The sequence below is a fragment of the Misgurnus anguillicaudatus genome, chromosome 9 (genome assembly GCF_027580225.2).
Source record: "Misgurnus anguillicaudatus chromosome 9, ASM2758022v2, whole genome shotgun sequence".
In the NCBI taxonomy this organism is placed as follows: Eukaryota; Metazoa; Chordata; class Actinopteri; order Cypriniformes; family Cobitidae; genus Misgurnus; species Misgurnus anguillicaudatus.
The window spans coordinates 32,512,214-32,525,266 of record NC_073345.2 but is presented as its reverse complement, the minus strand read 5'-3'; the positions used below and the strand labels follow the sequence as shown (position 1 = coordinate 32,525,266).

Below are 13,053 nucleotides of genomic sequence, written 5' to 3'. Positions count from 1 at the left end.
AGTGACTTACAAATAAATAAAAAATATAACAGAATTAATTGCCCTCCTACTACAAATAAAAAACATAAACGGCTGTTTCAAAATTATGTGCTTCTTCAAAGTGATGTCCTCCTGCCATAATTTTCCATTCATGAAAGATTCACAACAATGTAAAGGAAATGTCTGTTTGTCAGAGATAACAGAAGTATGAAGGTGACATGCAGTGACTAAAACTAAGAGAAGTAGACAAAATAACTATATCAATATGAATGCATCTATGTTCACTTTCCTACGGATGTTATGTACAGTATTTCTCTGTAAAATGGTTTCACATTGTGGTTATTGTGTGAACTATTAACATCATGCATGATGTTGTGATGCTGAGAGCAGTTCAAATATCAAAAGTGACAAATAAGATAAAAGGGAGGGTTGGATTTCGTTTTTAAACACCCCAACATATCCGCACACAAAAGATCTCAAAACTTTGTCTTCCTCTGAAGCAGTCGCTCAACGCTGTATAAAATTGTTTATTGTTTTATGTAAACAAAAATGACCATAATTTTCATAATTTATGAAATAATATTAAAAGTTAAAAAAAGATCATTACATTATTTATTATTTATGTTATTGTCATGGATGAAAATAAAAGCAAGATTTTGGCAAAATCATTCAACTGTATTACAGTTTTCTCATTTGCTCTGGTACATTTCTCAAATCATCCTCGACATTTGTTAAACAGTAAGTGCATTTCTCAAAACAATTCGCACAAATAGCAAAACAACATGGATTACCTGCAAAAGCCAAAATCCTTAGTTCATCTCTCAAAATTAAATATCTGTGTCAATGTCAGTGGCAAGTCATTGTCTGGAAAAAATAATGGCTTAGTCATGTTGTCAATATAACACTTTACTGAGTGACATTCTGATGTAAACTATGGTTAAAGTTTTGATGACAATTGTTGTAAATTGTAGGTTACACGGTGGGAGTTTGATTGCAAGAGACTGGAAAAGATTCATATTTACGCTTTGAATGTTTGTACTGTAATTTGTTGACAGACCATGTCATTGCGATACAGAAAGAAAAAGCACTGCATAGCACAAAGAAAAAAGTAGAAATGTGAAAATAGGACAATCTCCTTATAGGGAAAACTGTACATGCTATAGGAATTCCAATGCAGTTTTCCGTTCCTGTCTGTTAGAAAAAGTCAAGATTCACCTGGGAATAATTTACCAATTCAGGAAAGATTTAGAAAAAAAGTCTAATGGAAATGTATAGAAATATTCTTGATGTATATTTTTCATGTAAAGACTTATACTCTGAACTAATGCCTATAAATGTTGTGGGCGGTGAGACTATTCAACAGAGACCAATACATTTTGATCAACATGACATAAGATAACTGATAATGTAGGAAACAGCAGAAAATTTTACATAATTATTTGCATGGATGTACCAAAGCATTTGCAACTTCATCAAAGAAATTAGAAACTGCTTTTTTGAAGATTGAACAGGTAGTTTTAAGAGTTTCAATTCTGATTTGAGGAAATGCGACTCAGGAAAAACTGTATTTTTAACTCCTATAATGTAATGAATATTTTTATGTTTTTCCTCTTTTAAGGGTTGAGAAACTCTGTATTCTAATGATAGTCATTCATTTGTTTTTAATATGAGCTAACCTGTTTATTTTAGCCCTAACCCATCTTTAGTAGTTGATGTTACGAATGACTTATGTCTACACAAACAAAATTAGCATGTGCACAAACTGTGGTAAACGCATTATCTATTTTGCTTTGTAAATCGTCTGGTTTACCATCTATCAACCATCTATCGCTGTGAAGATCAAGTAAACAACATACAGTACTAAACTTCCTGCTGTTACGAGTAAACATCTAGATGAGAACCTGCGTCAGTTCCTCTCTGTTGGACTGAAACAGATGTTTTATCTTAGCAGCAGTTCAGTACAATCCAGCCATGGAGAATTACAACCTGGGGGTGTGGTTTACATTTTACTGGAAAAAGTGTGACACATTAGTATTTCTGAAGGGTCACATGGTATACATTTATGAACAAGTTCGTTGTGTACTTTTATGACACACATGGGCATGGGTGCACAGACATGCATCTGATACATTTAGCAGTTAGGCGTCAACATCCCTTTGATGTTATTTATTTGTATGCAAAAAAATAAGACTAAATAAAGAAGATCCTAGCATATTTTTGCTTAGGTGCTTAAAATCCTAACTGTTGTGTATATAATCCTGGCATTTGAAATGGGGTAATTATATGTTCCATAATTATTATAAAATATTATTATAATATAAAGTAATTTAGTTTAAAACAATTTCATTGGTTTAAAACAATGGCACAGGCAGTGAGCACTCAAGCTGATCTTGTTAATGTCTTTGCAAAGTTAATGACTCTCTTAACTAGAGAAGAAACTCAAGAGAGACCGTCACTGTGGATACAGTAACACTCACACAACCCAAACAAACCCTACTGAAACTCAAACCATTGCGACTATACATCTCATCTAAAGTGTAAAGTACATTTACAGTAGTCGAGTTTATATATTTATTTAGACTTTTTGATGTTGTTGAGATGTTGCATTCACGCGCGTGAGGAATGTGGCGCCATCGTGCGGAGAAGTTCAGCGTTTCCAACGTCAGATATTTCTCCAGACACAAAGGAGAGGTTGGTAAACTTAGATTTTATTTTTTTCATATACTATATCTCAGATATGTATTTATTTATATTAACAATTGTTTTACATCAAATAAAACAATCGAAACAAAAAATCATGGCTACCACAGATTAGCATAGTTTTGCTACAGAAACTGTTGAATCGGTTTGTAATACCATGTTTTTTATGTTAATCAATACACCAAGTAACATAGTGACTACACTTTTAGTATAGTAAAACGATGGCTGATTTTCGTAAGGTTTGTCTGTTACATTTTGTCTATATTTTATATAATAACATGATTAAAAACATTATCAGGTGAACTGCTGCGCGTTCTCTCCTGACTGTCGGACTTTGCTCACCTGTTGTGATGATGGCAGATTGTATCTGTGGGACGCAAAGAGCGCCAAACTCATGAAAACTGTTAGTGGACACACAGGTGAAAAATATATCACAACATCCTTCTATCATCTATCTGTCCTTTCGTCCATCTGTTTGTTTGTGTTTTTTCTGTGTAGCTGTCTGTCTGTCATTCCTCCATTCACCTGTCTGTCTGTCTGTCTGTCTCTCTATCAATCAATCAATCAATCAATCAATCAATCAATCAATCAATCAATCAATCAATCAATCAATCAATCAATCAATCTATCTATCTATCTATCTATCTATCTATCTATCTATCTATCTATCTATCTATCTATCTATCTATCTATCTGATCTGTCTATCTGGGTGATTCTCACGAAAACTTGGTTTTAAACATGAAAATGTAAAAATTGCTTACATTTACATCAGGCATGGACACGTCATTTTCCTAATTTTTCTTCATTATTATTATACGTGAATATTCAGTAAATATTTTTTCTGTCATCTAAAGTAGTCTAGCAAAACATCCATTTATTTTTTTTCTTAATATTTTTGTGTTAATTTGATTAAATTACAACATAACGCATGTTCAAACACAGCCGGACACATTGCGGTAATGAGAATTTCAGCAGAAAATGAGATAAAATTTCCAATTATAAATTCTTATGTTGAAATCACACATTGTGCAAGGTAGAACACAGTATTGTGTTCATTCTAGTGCTGGGCGATTTGGCCTAAAAATAAAATCTCCGATTTTATTTTTTTTAATTCGACTTACGATTTTTTCCGATCCCCCCCCCACTTATTAAGAAAAGCAATAAGTACAAATGGCAGACAACTTAAAGCAAATTTTGCTTTTATTTAATCAAAAGCAAGACAAATGTAACCCCAATTTATGAGATGAATAATAAATAAATAAACACCCTCTTGGAATCAAAGTCCCAGCTGTGTTTTACGTGTGCTATGATGTTGTTGATGTTGCTATAATAATGCTACGGAAGCCCCGGGCAGCCAAAAATGCGCCATAAAAAAAAATCGAATTACTTATTTTTTAAATCGCCCACAACAAAAAATTCGAATTAATTCATTAAATCGATTTTTCGCCCAGGCCTAGTTCATTCTGATGCTTTTTAATGTTACTATATTACACATTTTAAAGCTAAAATCATTAGTGCCGTGGTGTTTCAATGGTTTTGTGAGAATCACCCATCTATCTATCAGATCTGTCTATTGGCCTGTCCGTCTGTCTGTCTATTAGCCTGTCTGTCAGTACGTTCAACCATCCGTTGATCCGTCCATTTGGCCGTCTGTCTGTCTGTCTGTCTATCTATCTATCTGATCTGTCTATTGGCCTGTCTGTCTGTCTGTCTATTGGCCTGTCTGTCAGTACGTTCAACCATCCGTTGATCTGTCCATTTGGCCCGTCTGTCTGTCTATCTATCTATTTAGTAGATCTGTCTATTGGCCTGTCTGTCTGTCTGTCTATTGGCTTGTCTGTCAGTACGTTCAACCATCCGTTGATCTGTCCATTGGGCCGTTTGTCTGTCTGTCTGTCTGTCTGTCTGTCTATCTATCTATCTATCTATCTATCTATCTATCTATCTATCTATTAGTCCATCTGTCTGTTTGTTTGTCTGTCTGTCTGTCTGTTTATCTATCAGTCCATCTATCTATCAGTCTATCCATCTATCTATCTATCTATCTGATTTGTCTATTGGCCTGTCTGTCTGTCTGTTTATTGGCCTGTCTGTCAGTACGTTCAACCATCCGTTGATTCGTCCATTTGGCCTGTCTGTCTGTCTAGCTATCTCCCTATTTAGTTGATCTGTCTATTGGCATGTCTGTCTGTCTATTGGCTTGTCTGTCAGTCCATTCATCCATCCGTGGATCCATCCATTTAGCCGTCTGTCTGTCTATGTATCTCAGCTTTTTTGTGTTTTATCTGTTCATCCACTCGTCCATCCATCTATCTGTTTTTTTCTGTTTACATATCCGTCTGTTTGCCCTTATATCTATCTGTCTGTGAATCTACCTATCTGTCTGGGTACCAAACACCTTTTGTTTTTCTGTTCATCTCTCTGTTTGTCCACATGTCTATCCATGTGTCTATGTCTCTCACTTTTTGGTTTTTGTCCATCTGTTTGTCTTTCTGTCTATGTTTTTGCTCACCAAATTCCTTTTGTATGCTTATATCCGCCTGCCTGTCCGTCCACTCATCCATCCTTTCTGTCTTGCAAACATCTGTTTGTTTAGTGTGTTTGTAATGTTTTTGTTATGCATTACTCACACAGGTCCAGTGAAATGCTGTGTTTTCTCCACTGATGGTCAGCTGTTCGCGAGTGCGTCTCATGACTGTACTGTCCGGCTCTGGCGCAGTGTGAGTGCAGAATGTGTTCGTGTGATGTCAGCTCACAGCCGCAGTGTAGATACAGTGAGCTTCAGTCCAGACGGCCTGTGGTTGGTGTCAGGTGGATGGGACACCAGGGCACTGATCTGGAGTGTTCAGGTGAGAACCAAACATCACCTTTCAACTAGCTGGATCAGGAAACAAATCATGAAACTCTTTGCTTTTAAAGCAGGAACATGGATAAAAAATGTAATCAAACGATTCCTTTCCATACAGCAAGAGTTATGTAGGAACAGGTGTCTTTTACCACAACAACTGATGAATGTACAAGTACCACATTATTTACTGTAATCCATATCCATTCTTGTCCTATCCCAGCATCTTGGGACACATGCAGAGCACACCCTGGATAGATGGCCATGACACCGCAGGGCAATTTTACTGTTATGTTGATAGCTTAATGTTTGTGTGTTTCATTGTTTGATATTTCAGTCTGGTGAAAAGGTTCAGGAGTTGCGGGGTCACACTGCAGCTGTCCAGAGCAGTGCATTCTCATCAGATTCACAATGGGTGGTACGACTCACATACTCACTGTGTGTGTGTAGATGATGTTTTGATCCATTCAGTATGACGTGCATTCTCTTTTGGTTTACTCAGGCCACAGGTTCGTGGGATCACTCAGTAAGAGTATGGGGACTACATGATGATAAAGAGGTTGTGATATTACACGGTCACCTGGGAAATGTGGCCTGTCTCTGTTTTTCAGTCACTGGGATGCTGGTGAGCTCACTAAAGATTGCTTTTAATAGCGTGGTTTGGTATTTGGTTCAGGAAAAAACATGCATGTGTGTGTTTCAGGCCTCAGGTTCATGGGATGGAACGGTGCGTGTGTGGTTGCCGCAGCAACAGACGTGTCTGTATGTTTTGGGAGGGCGTGAGCGTGTATGGGTCAGGAGTCTGGCTTACTCCAGAGACGGGCTGGCTTTAGCATCCACCGCTGAGGGTGACATGGTATAAACCAACCCACATGCTCTCTCTCACACACACAACATATAGTAGCAATGCTTCATTTGTCACACGTTTCTCCATCAGGTGAGGATCTGGGATATGGCTAATGGAAAATGTCTAAAGTTGTTACAGGTATGAATCTTTAAAAAATTATCATTGCAATATTGTAAAAGCTGTATGGTATGACATTTTACATGCGTTTTAGGGTCATAAAGACTCCGCATACGGGTGTGTGTTCACTCCTGATGGAGAACTTCTCACCAGCGGTTCTGACCAGCTGGACGTAGATGAGGAACAGAAGAACATAAAGGAGATAAGCAAGAAATGAATGACACAAAGGACTGGCTTTCAGCCCAGCTGAATACAAGAACATACTGTACATAGTTTTACTAGTTAATAGTTGAGTTATAGACCCATGATCTATACAGACTCAGTGAATGTTAAGCTGTCTAGACATTCACAAGATTTTTCTTACATTGGGGCATTTAAGTTTAAGATGTGTGGCAGGAAGTGTTTTATTTGTTACTGGACTGTACAGTTCAGTCTGTATGAAATGTGATACCAATAAAAGTTGCCAGAAAATAACTTTTTTTTAGAAAAAGCTGGCCTGTGCAATAAAACTACACTTACAAGCATTGTCTAACATCACAAAAATGCGAATCAAATGCCAAATACACATTTCAAATGTTAGTTCAAAAATAAGTTTGATCATGTTTCACCGATTCTAAAATCACTGCATTGGTTACCGGTACATTTTAGAATTGAGTTTAAAATTCTTGTATTTGTTTTTAAATCTATTCACAATCTGGCACCGACGTATTTGTCCGACCTTCTCCGTCCTCATAATCCCTCACGAAACCTGAGGTCTGGTGATCAGGGACTTCTGGTTGCCCCTAGGGCACGGTTAAAGAAAAGAGGAGATAGATCTTTTGCGGTTGCTGGGCCTAGGCTGTGGAACAGTCTCCCCATTTACATTAGAACAGCTCAATCTTTAAATGCTTTTAAATCCTCTCTTAAAACATATTTTTTCTCTTTAGCTTTTAACTCAATGTGATTGCTTGTTATTGAATTGCTTTATTTTTCTGTTTTCTTTTATTGCCTATATTGTTCAGCACTTTGGTCAGCCCTGGTTGCTGTGTTTAAATGTGCTATATAAATAAACACAAACTTGAAACTTGTTTTTCACCTTGGTAAAGGCACTATTAAATAGGAACCTTCCAGGAGCAAAGCATTATTTATTTTGCTTTATAAATTTAAGTTACATTTAGGTTTTAAATTGTCTAAACTTATCCGATTGCATTGTTTTTTTAGCAAGTTTTGCCTTATTTGATACATCATTTGATTTATTTGATCCGGGTATACCATTGGCCCCCCCGACAGATTGTATGAATTTAAGATGCTTGTATAAACGCCCAACCCAAAAAACTTTAAAGGTTATTAACAGTAGGTGGACATTTTATAGAGCTCATGTGAAGCAAACTCGTGAAAGTTTCTGTTAGATAACAGCAATAGCAGGTAAAAACCCTTAGATTAATTTAGATCGATTAGGTTTACCATACGCTAACATCTTATATCATCAAATATAATCAGCTTGAGACAGACACAGTTCATTTTAACTCCAGGGTGTGGTGTTTATTTTCAGTGAAAAACAGTACAGCCGCTTACGCCTTGACAGCGAATTTGCGAATGGTGTAGAGGCGAGACTTCCTCTGCATCTTTTTGGTCATCAGGGTCTCTTCATGTTTTGTGAGCTGACGACGGATGGCGCGGGTCTTCTTGGGCCTCAGGTCCAAAGGCTTGTACTTCTTTCCCTTATTAAGAAATAACAGCCATCAGAAACAACAGGACTGATAGATCAACAATCAGGACATGATGTTTGTCAAAACATGACAAGCATTTTTAGAAATTAAATATCAAGTAACATGAGACTAAACAGGCCAGTAATGACTGAATTCACTAAAAAAAGTGCATTTTTGTCCTACAGTTAATCAACATTCAGACAACAAACTATTAAAATACAGGATATGAATTGTCAGCTACCTACAGCAGATGAACGTCATTTTAAGACACGGCTGCAGGTAGTTGAAATTTCTATAGCAAGAGAATATTCACACTATCTCCATTTCAGGAGGAGGAGTGCTGGGTGATCTTCTTGCAGGAAGATGATAGATGTTATCACTAGCTGCATTTACATTAGCCATCAAATGCGCAAATCAAAACTGCAATGGACACAGTTTTTGGCATTTACAGGTCTCATGACATGTGTAGAAGTCACATGGATGATTTGTCAAATATGGTTTGGTATGTTTTGTTTGAGGATGAGACAAAAGAGGTGTTCAACTTCATGTGGTTGCGTCCCAAGAATTGACAAGTGCATGCATCAAAATACCACGAGAGCTATTTGGGAGTCGACTGCTCTGTATGCTTTCTAGTCGCTCTTGAGATATGTCAGTCTGCACTGCACCGTATGAAGTCAAACACCCCTGTTGCATGGTTTTTAAAACAACTTGTGTTTTAAATGTAAATTTCACAAGCGAACAAAATTAGGTTAAGCAAGAAATACACTTGCGTTTTGTGATGCAAATTTCGTCTTCAGAATAATAGTACGCACTGCCCCACCAGATTTTTATAACCATGCATATTTTACACATGCACTAACTGGAGAATGTAGTATGTAGCCCAGATGATGCATTGCATTTTGTGTCGAATAATCTATGCTTTGCAAGTCTGTGCATTCAACTGTGCACGTAAAAAAAACTATACTCAGCTGGGCTTCAGTCGCATAAAATCGGTCAATGGAAATTTCATCATTCCGAAGAAAAAAAAATTAAATGTTGACAAAACTAAAGCTCAAGTTTTGAGCAAATCTTCAATGGGAACGCAGTTAATGTCTGCTCAACACAATGTATTAATAACAAAACTATTCAATCCAATGCACATAACAAATGCACTTGAAAACCGATGAGCACAACTACATCAGCAACACTATTAAATGCTCTTATGGTGCGTTTACACCAACCGCGGTAGAGGCGCGAAGCGCGAGTGATTTCAATGTTAAGTCAATGTGCAGACGCGTCAGGAGGTCCCGCGGCGCGGAAGAGGCGTTCGGCGCGGAAGACGCGTTTCCGCCTCAATTGAGCGTTGTACGCGCGAATGGTGCTTTTGTGCATTTTGCGGTTCACGCGAATTTGCGGCTGACGCCCGAGTTGAAAAATTTGAACTTTAGTGGAATTTCGCGCCGCGTCAACCAATCAGGAGCCTGTGTGCTGCTGTGGTGGCAGCCCCGCCCGGAGTCACTGACTCAAGCAGTCACTCGAAGCTATATGACACAAGTTGTTATTTCTATAGAGGAGACAGGAATAAAAAGGACCTCGCTTGGAAGAGTGTCAGTAAGGACTTTGGGCAACCTGGTAAGTTGTAATACACACTTCACTTTTGAGTCACGTGACGTTTATCGACCCGAGCCGTTTATTTTCCCCCTATAGTAAGGTTACCCAATACAAATTGGGAACTCTCTTGATAAATGCACAAGTAACATCAGTCATCTTGCAAACAGACACTCGCACAGCAGTTGCCCCTCCCACAAGAAGCGGATTTTGCTTCGGACGCGCGTCAAATGCTTGCTTTTTCCGCGCGTCTACTCCGCTCTACACACGCGAATGCATTCAAAGTTTTCAAGCGGTAGACGCCCAAAACGTGTTTGGTGTAAACTCAGAATTAGACATCTTCACAGTGTTTGTGTGTTAAACTGACCTTATAAAACTTCCTCAAATTCTCCTTCTGTGTCTGGTTGATAACTGTGAGGACTCTGGCGATAGACTTGCGGACAACTCGGCTGCAGAAAAACACACCAGTTAAGTTACACTTTAAACCCTCTTATAACAGCATTACAGTCAACAGTCTCTGAGTGCAAAATTAAAAAGTAGTATTACCCTTTCTTATAGTTAGAAATAGAAATTTGCACTTTCATTACCAAATTTAAACATTGAACAGTGACAGAACAAGTTCATGCCTAACCATTTGGATAAACACGTCTGCCACACATCACTGGAGTTCCCCCCCAATATAATAAGTTTTACACCAATTCTAGTGAAAACATACTGGTCCTTGATTTCAGAGATAAATGTAAGTTACATAAACAGACTGAACTCACATTATATCAATGTTAACACTGAACTGAAATTGTACTCATCACGCTTCATCCAAAGAAATCATAATACATTCAAGACCCATACTGCTGTACTATGGTAAACAGAGTAACAACATGGAGCCCTTCCCAGCAGTACTCACATCTTTGAGAGTTTGGAGGCAGCTCCACCTGTAACCTTGGCAACGCGAAGTTGGGAAAGTTCAACTTTCAGATCATCGAGCTGTTTCAACAGCTCCTCCTTTTTCTTTCCTCGCAGGTCTCTGGCCTTGATCTTTGCCTACACAAAAATACAATCACGTGTCAAATAAGCATACATATACAAATTATATCGTGCTGTAGAGTATTTTCGTAAAGGACTTAAATCCGAAACTACGTATGTATAATAACACGTATGGTGCATTTGGTTTCATATAGCTAGAAGAAATATATTATGAATTAACAAGTGTCACGTCAACGTTATCATTAAACTAACACAAATGTCCCTGTCATCAAATTCGTATAATATGTGCTAAAACGTTATTTAAATATTAACTTTACATACATTTTAAAGCACAGGCTAAGCTAACAGGCTAAACGCACAGACTTCACTGAGGCACCAGTACCCGTGAAGGGAACGTTACACCACACAAATTTCACTTCATCTTGAGGTCATCGCTTAAAATATAGTGCGCAATCATTATAGCACATGTGAATGTGTGTTTATAACAAAGTTTAAGAGTCATTTAACATTTAAACAGACAGGATTGCTTTAGATTTATTCGGCTTCGGTAAACTCCTCACCATTTTGCTCGATGGCTGCCACAAGAAAGGAAGTTGGAGCGGTCACATGGGAAGATCTACCGGGTTACGGACGGAACTAAATGCGTGCTGGAGGGGTTCTGGGATCTTCCATTCCTTTCTTGAATAGGGGGTTTAATAAGCACGATTGCGTACGTTTTGTTCGTTAAAGTACATTTGTTTTGTAACAATATTTATGTTTTATTTGCCGGATATAGTGAAAACGTTACTGAGTTGCTAATTTGGGCTGCGATATCCTTTTACAAACCATTCATGGGTAAATTTTCTGAAATGTATAATCCTTTATATAGTTTTTAAATATGTTAAATATGCTTGCTGCCTCAAAATATGTGTATTTAACTAAATTTAAAATGAATTACCGTGCTTAAATTAAATAATAAAAGATAAGTAGGAACTCCTCATTGGTCAAGGGTTTGATAGACAATTCCTTGCCCCGCCTCAATTTCCGGAAGACTTCATCGACCGTCATGGCGCTAGTAAAGAGTGTCTACAATCTGCTTTTCAGAAGAACATCAACTTTCGCCATAACTATCATGGTGGGAGCTGTTGTCTTCGAGAGGGCGTTTGACCAGGGTGGAGACGCAATATTTGACAACATAAATCGGGGGGTGAGTTGTATTTTTATTAGAATTAAGCTGATTTTACGGTGACCCACCGATAGGCTGACCTTGATTTAGCCTGCTAGCTAACCGGCAGAACTCAATGTTTAGTTGTATAATTAACATCTTATTTGTGTAAAAAAGTAATAGAGGGATTTGTAACACACTTTTGTAATGAACAAATGTAACAGAAACGGTTTTAATAAGGTTGCACGATACATAAAACATTTAGTACACATTCAATTTACTCGAAATAAAAAATAATAATGTTTTCATAACTTTGTATTCAATGAGACTATCTAAAATAAAGATAAAAACACTTATCTATTGCAAACGTTTAAGACTGGGGTTTATTAAAAGACAATGTGTGCTTTTATAAGTGGGAGGGTAAACGTAATACAGAAATTAACTTGCTATCAAAATTCACGTTTTTGGAAAGAACTGATAATGACATAAGTTAACTAGTAATACAAAAGATACAAGGAATACAAATAAGAGCTACAACATATTTACACGTATTTGTGTACATCTTTAATTCTCTCACCTAACACAGTTTGGTTCAATGTTTTTTTCCTCTCTCTCTAGAAACTCTGGAAACACATCAAACACAACTATGAGCAGAAGAGTGAGGAATAAATCTTGGATTTGATGGAGCTTCCGAAATGTTCATTCTACCATCATCCCATTTCCTGATGTGACCCATCTGGATCAGCCTCTGGTTTAGCTGTGTCTTACAGCGGATGTGTGATATCTCTTTCAGCTGGAATGGTCTGGGCACATGTACAGAGACTGACTAGTATTCCCAAATCCTGATAACATGTCACGTGACCACCGTTATTGTGTGATATGTCACCTTTGTAATTTATGCGTTGATAACTTGATTTTCTGTGAATAAACCCAACAACCCACAGTCATTTAAAATTACGTGTTTTTCTATGTGCAAAACGCATCGAGTTTATAGATGAACATTGGTTAAATTCAAATCAAATTAAATATGCATTTAAAGATATTACAAAGCAATACATTCAAGCAAATCTGCTATGTGAAATGCAATGATCGGGGCCACCACGTGGTGTCACTAGAGCGTTTTGTAATGGTATTACGTAATAAAACTTTTTTGTTTCCACA

General features: G+C 37.4%; 3 protein-coding genes across 3 annotated transcripts; 2 read left to right on the top strand and 1 right to left on the bottom strand.

Moving 5' to 3' along the window:
• Positions 1-2,339: 2,339 nt before the first annotated feature.
• wdr38 (WD repeat domain 38) lies at positions 2,340-7,016 on the top strand. The gene is made up of 8 exons (XM_055179305.2): positions 2,340-2,670; positions 2,978-3,098; positions 5,315-5,529; positions 5,863-5,943; positions 6,028-6,150; positions 6,229-6,381; positions 6,463-6,510; positions 6,584-7,016. Exons 1-8 carry the CDS (start codon positions 2,602-2,604, stop codon positions 6,704-6,706), a joined length of 933 nt encoding a protein of 310 aa, XP_055035280.2. The 5' UTR covers positions 2,340-2,601; the 3' UTR covers positions 6,707-7,016.
• Positions 7,017-7,984: 968 nt separating this feature from the next.
• Positions 7,985-11,465, bottom strand: rpl35 (ribosomal protein L35). The gene is made up of 4 exons (XM_055179311.2): positions 11,309-11,465; positions 10,669-10,805; positions 10,132-10,213; positions 7,985-8,189 (listed from the first exon to the last, which is right to left on the bottom strand). Exons 1-4 carry the CDS (start codon positions 11,309-11,311, stop codon positions 8,040-8,042), a joined length of 372 nt encoding a protein of 123 aa, XP_055035286.1. The 5' UTR covers positions 11,312-11,465; the 3' UTR covers positions 7,985-8,039.
• A 287-nt stretch (positions 11,466-11,752) lies between these two features.
• uqcr10 (ubiquinol-cytochrome c reductase, complex III subunit X) lies at positions 11,753-12,846 on the top strand. The gene is made up of 2 exons (XM_055179312.2): positions 11,753-11,934; positions 12,511-12,846. The coding sequence occupies exons 1-2, from the start codon at positions 11,794-11,796 to the stop codon at positions 12,559-12,561; spliced, it is 192 nt and encodes a 63-aa protein (XP_055035287.1). The 5' UTR covers positions 11,753-11,793; the 3' UTR covers positions 12,562-12,846.
• Positions 12,847-13,053: the final 207 nt, after the last annotated feature.

Bases quoted from the DNA above. Each gene is read 5' to 3' on its own strand.
- wdr38 (XM_055179305.2), top strand. From the start codon at position 2,602: ATGTGGCGCCATCGTGCGGAGAAGTTCAGCGTTTCCAACGTCAGATAT. The intron at 2,671-2,977 runs GTTGGTAAACTT...AAACATTATCAG, and splicing joins TCTCCAGACACAAAGGAGAG to GTGAACTGCTGCGCGTTCTC. The intron at 6,151-6,228 runs GTGAGCTCACTA...TGTGTGTTTCAG, and splicing joins TTTCAGTCACTGGGATGCTG to GCCTCAGGTTCATGGGATGG.
- rpl35 (XM_055179311.2), bottom strand. The intron at 10,214-10,668 runs GTGAGTACTGCT...GTTTTTCTGCAG, and splicing joins GCCTCCAAACTCTCAAAGAT to CCGAGTTGTCCGCAAGTCTA. The intron at 8,190-10,131 runs GTCAGTTTAACA...TTTCTTAATAAG, and splicing joins ATTTGAGGAAGTTTTATAAG to GGAAAGAAGTACAAGCCTTT.
- uqcr10 (XM_055179312.2), top strand. From the start codon at position 11,794: ATGGCGCTAGTAAAGAGTGTCTACAATCTGCTTTTCAGAAGAACATCA. The intron at 11,935-12,510 runs GTGAGTTGTATT...CTCTCTCTCTAG, and splicing joins TTGACAACATAAATCGGGGG to AAACTCTGGAAACACATCAA.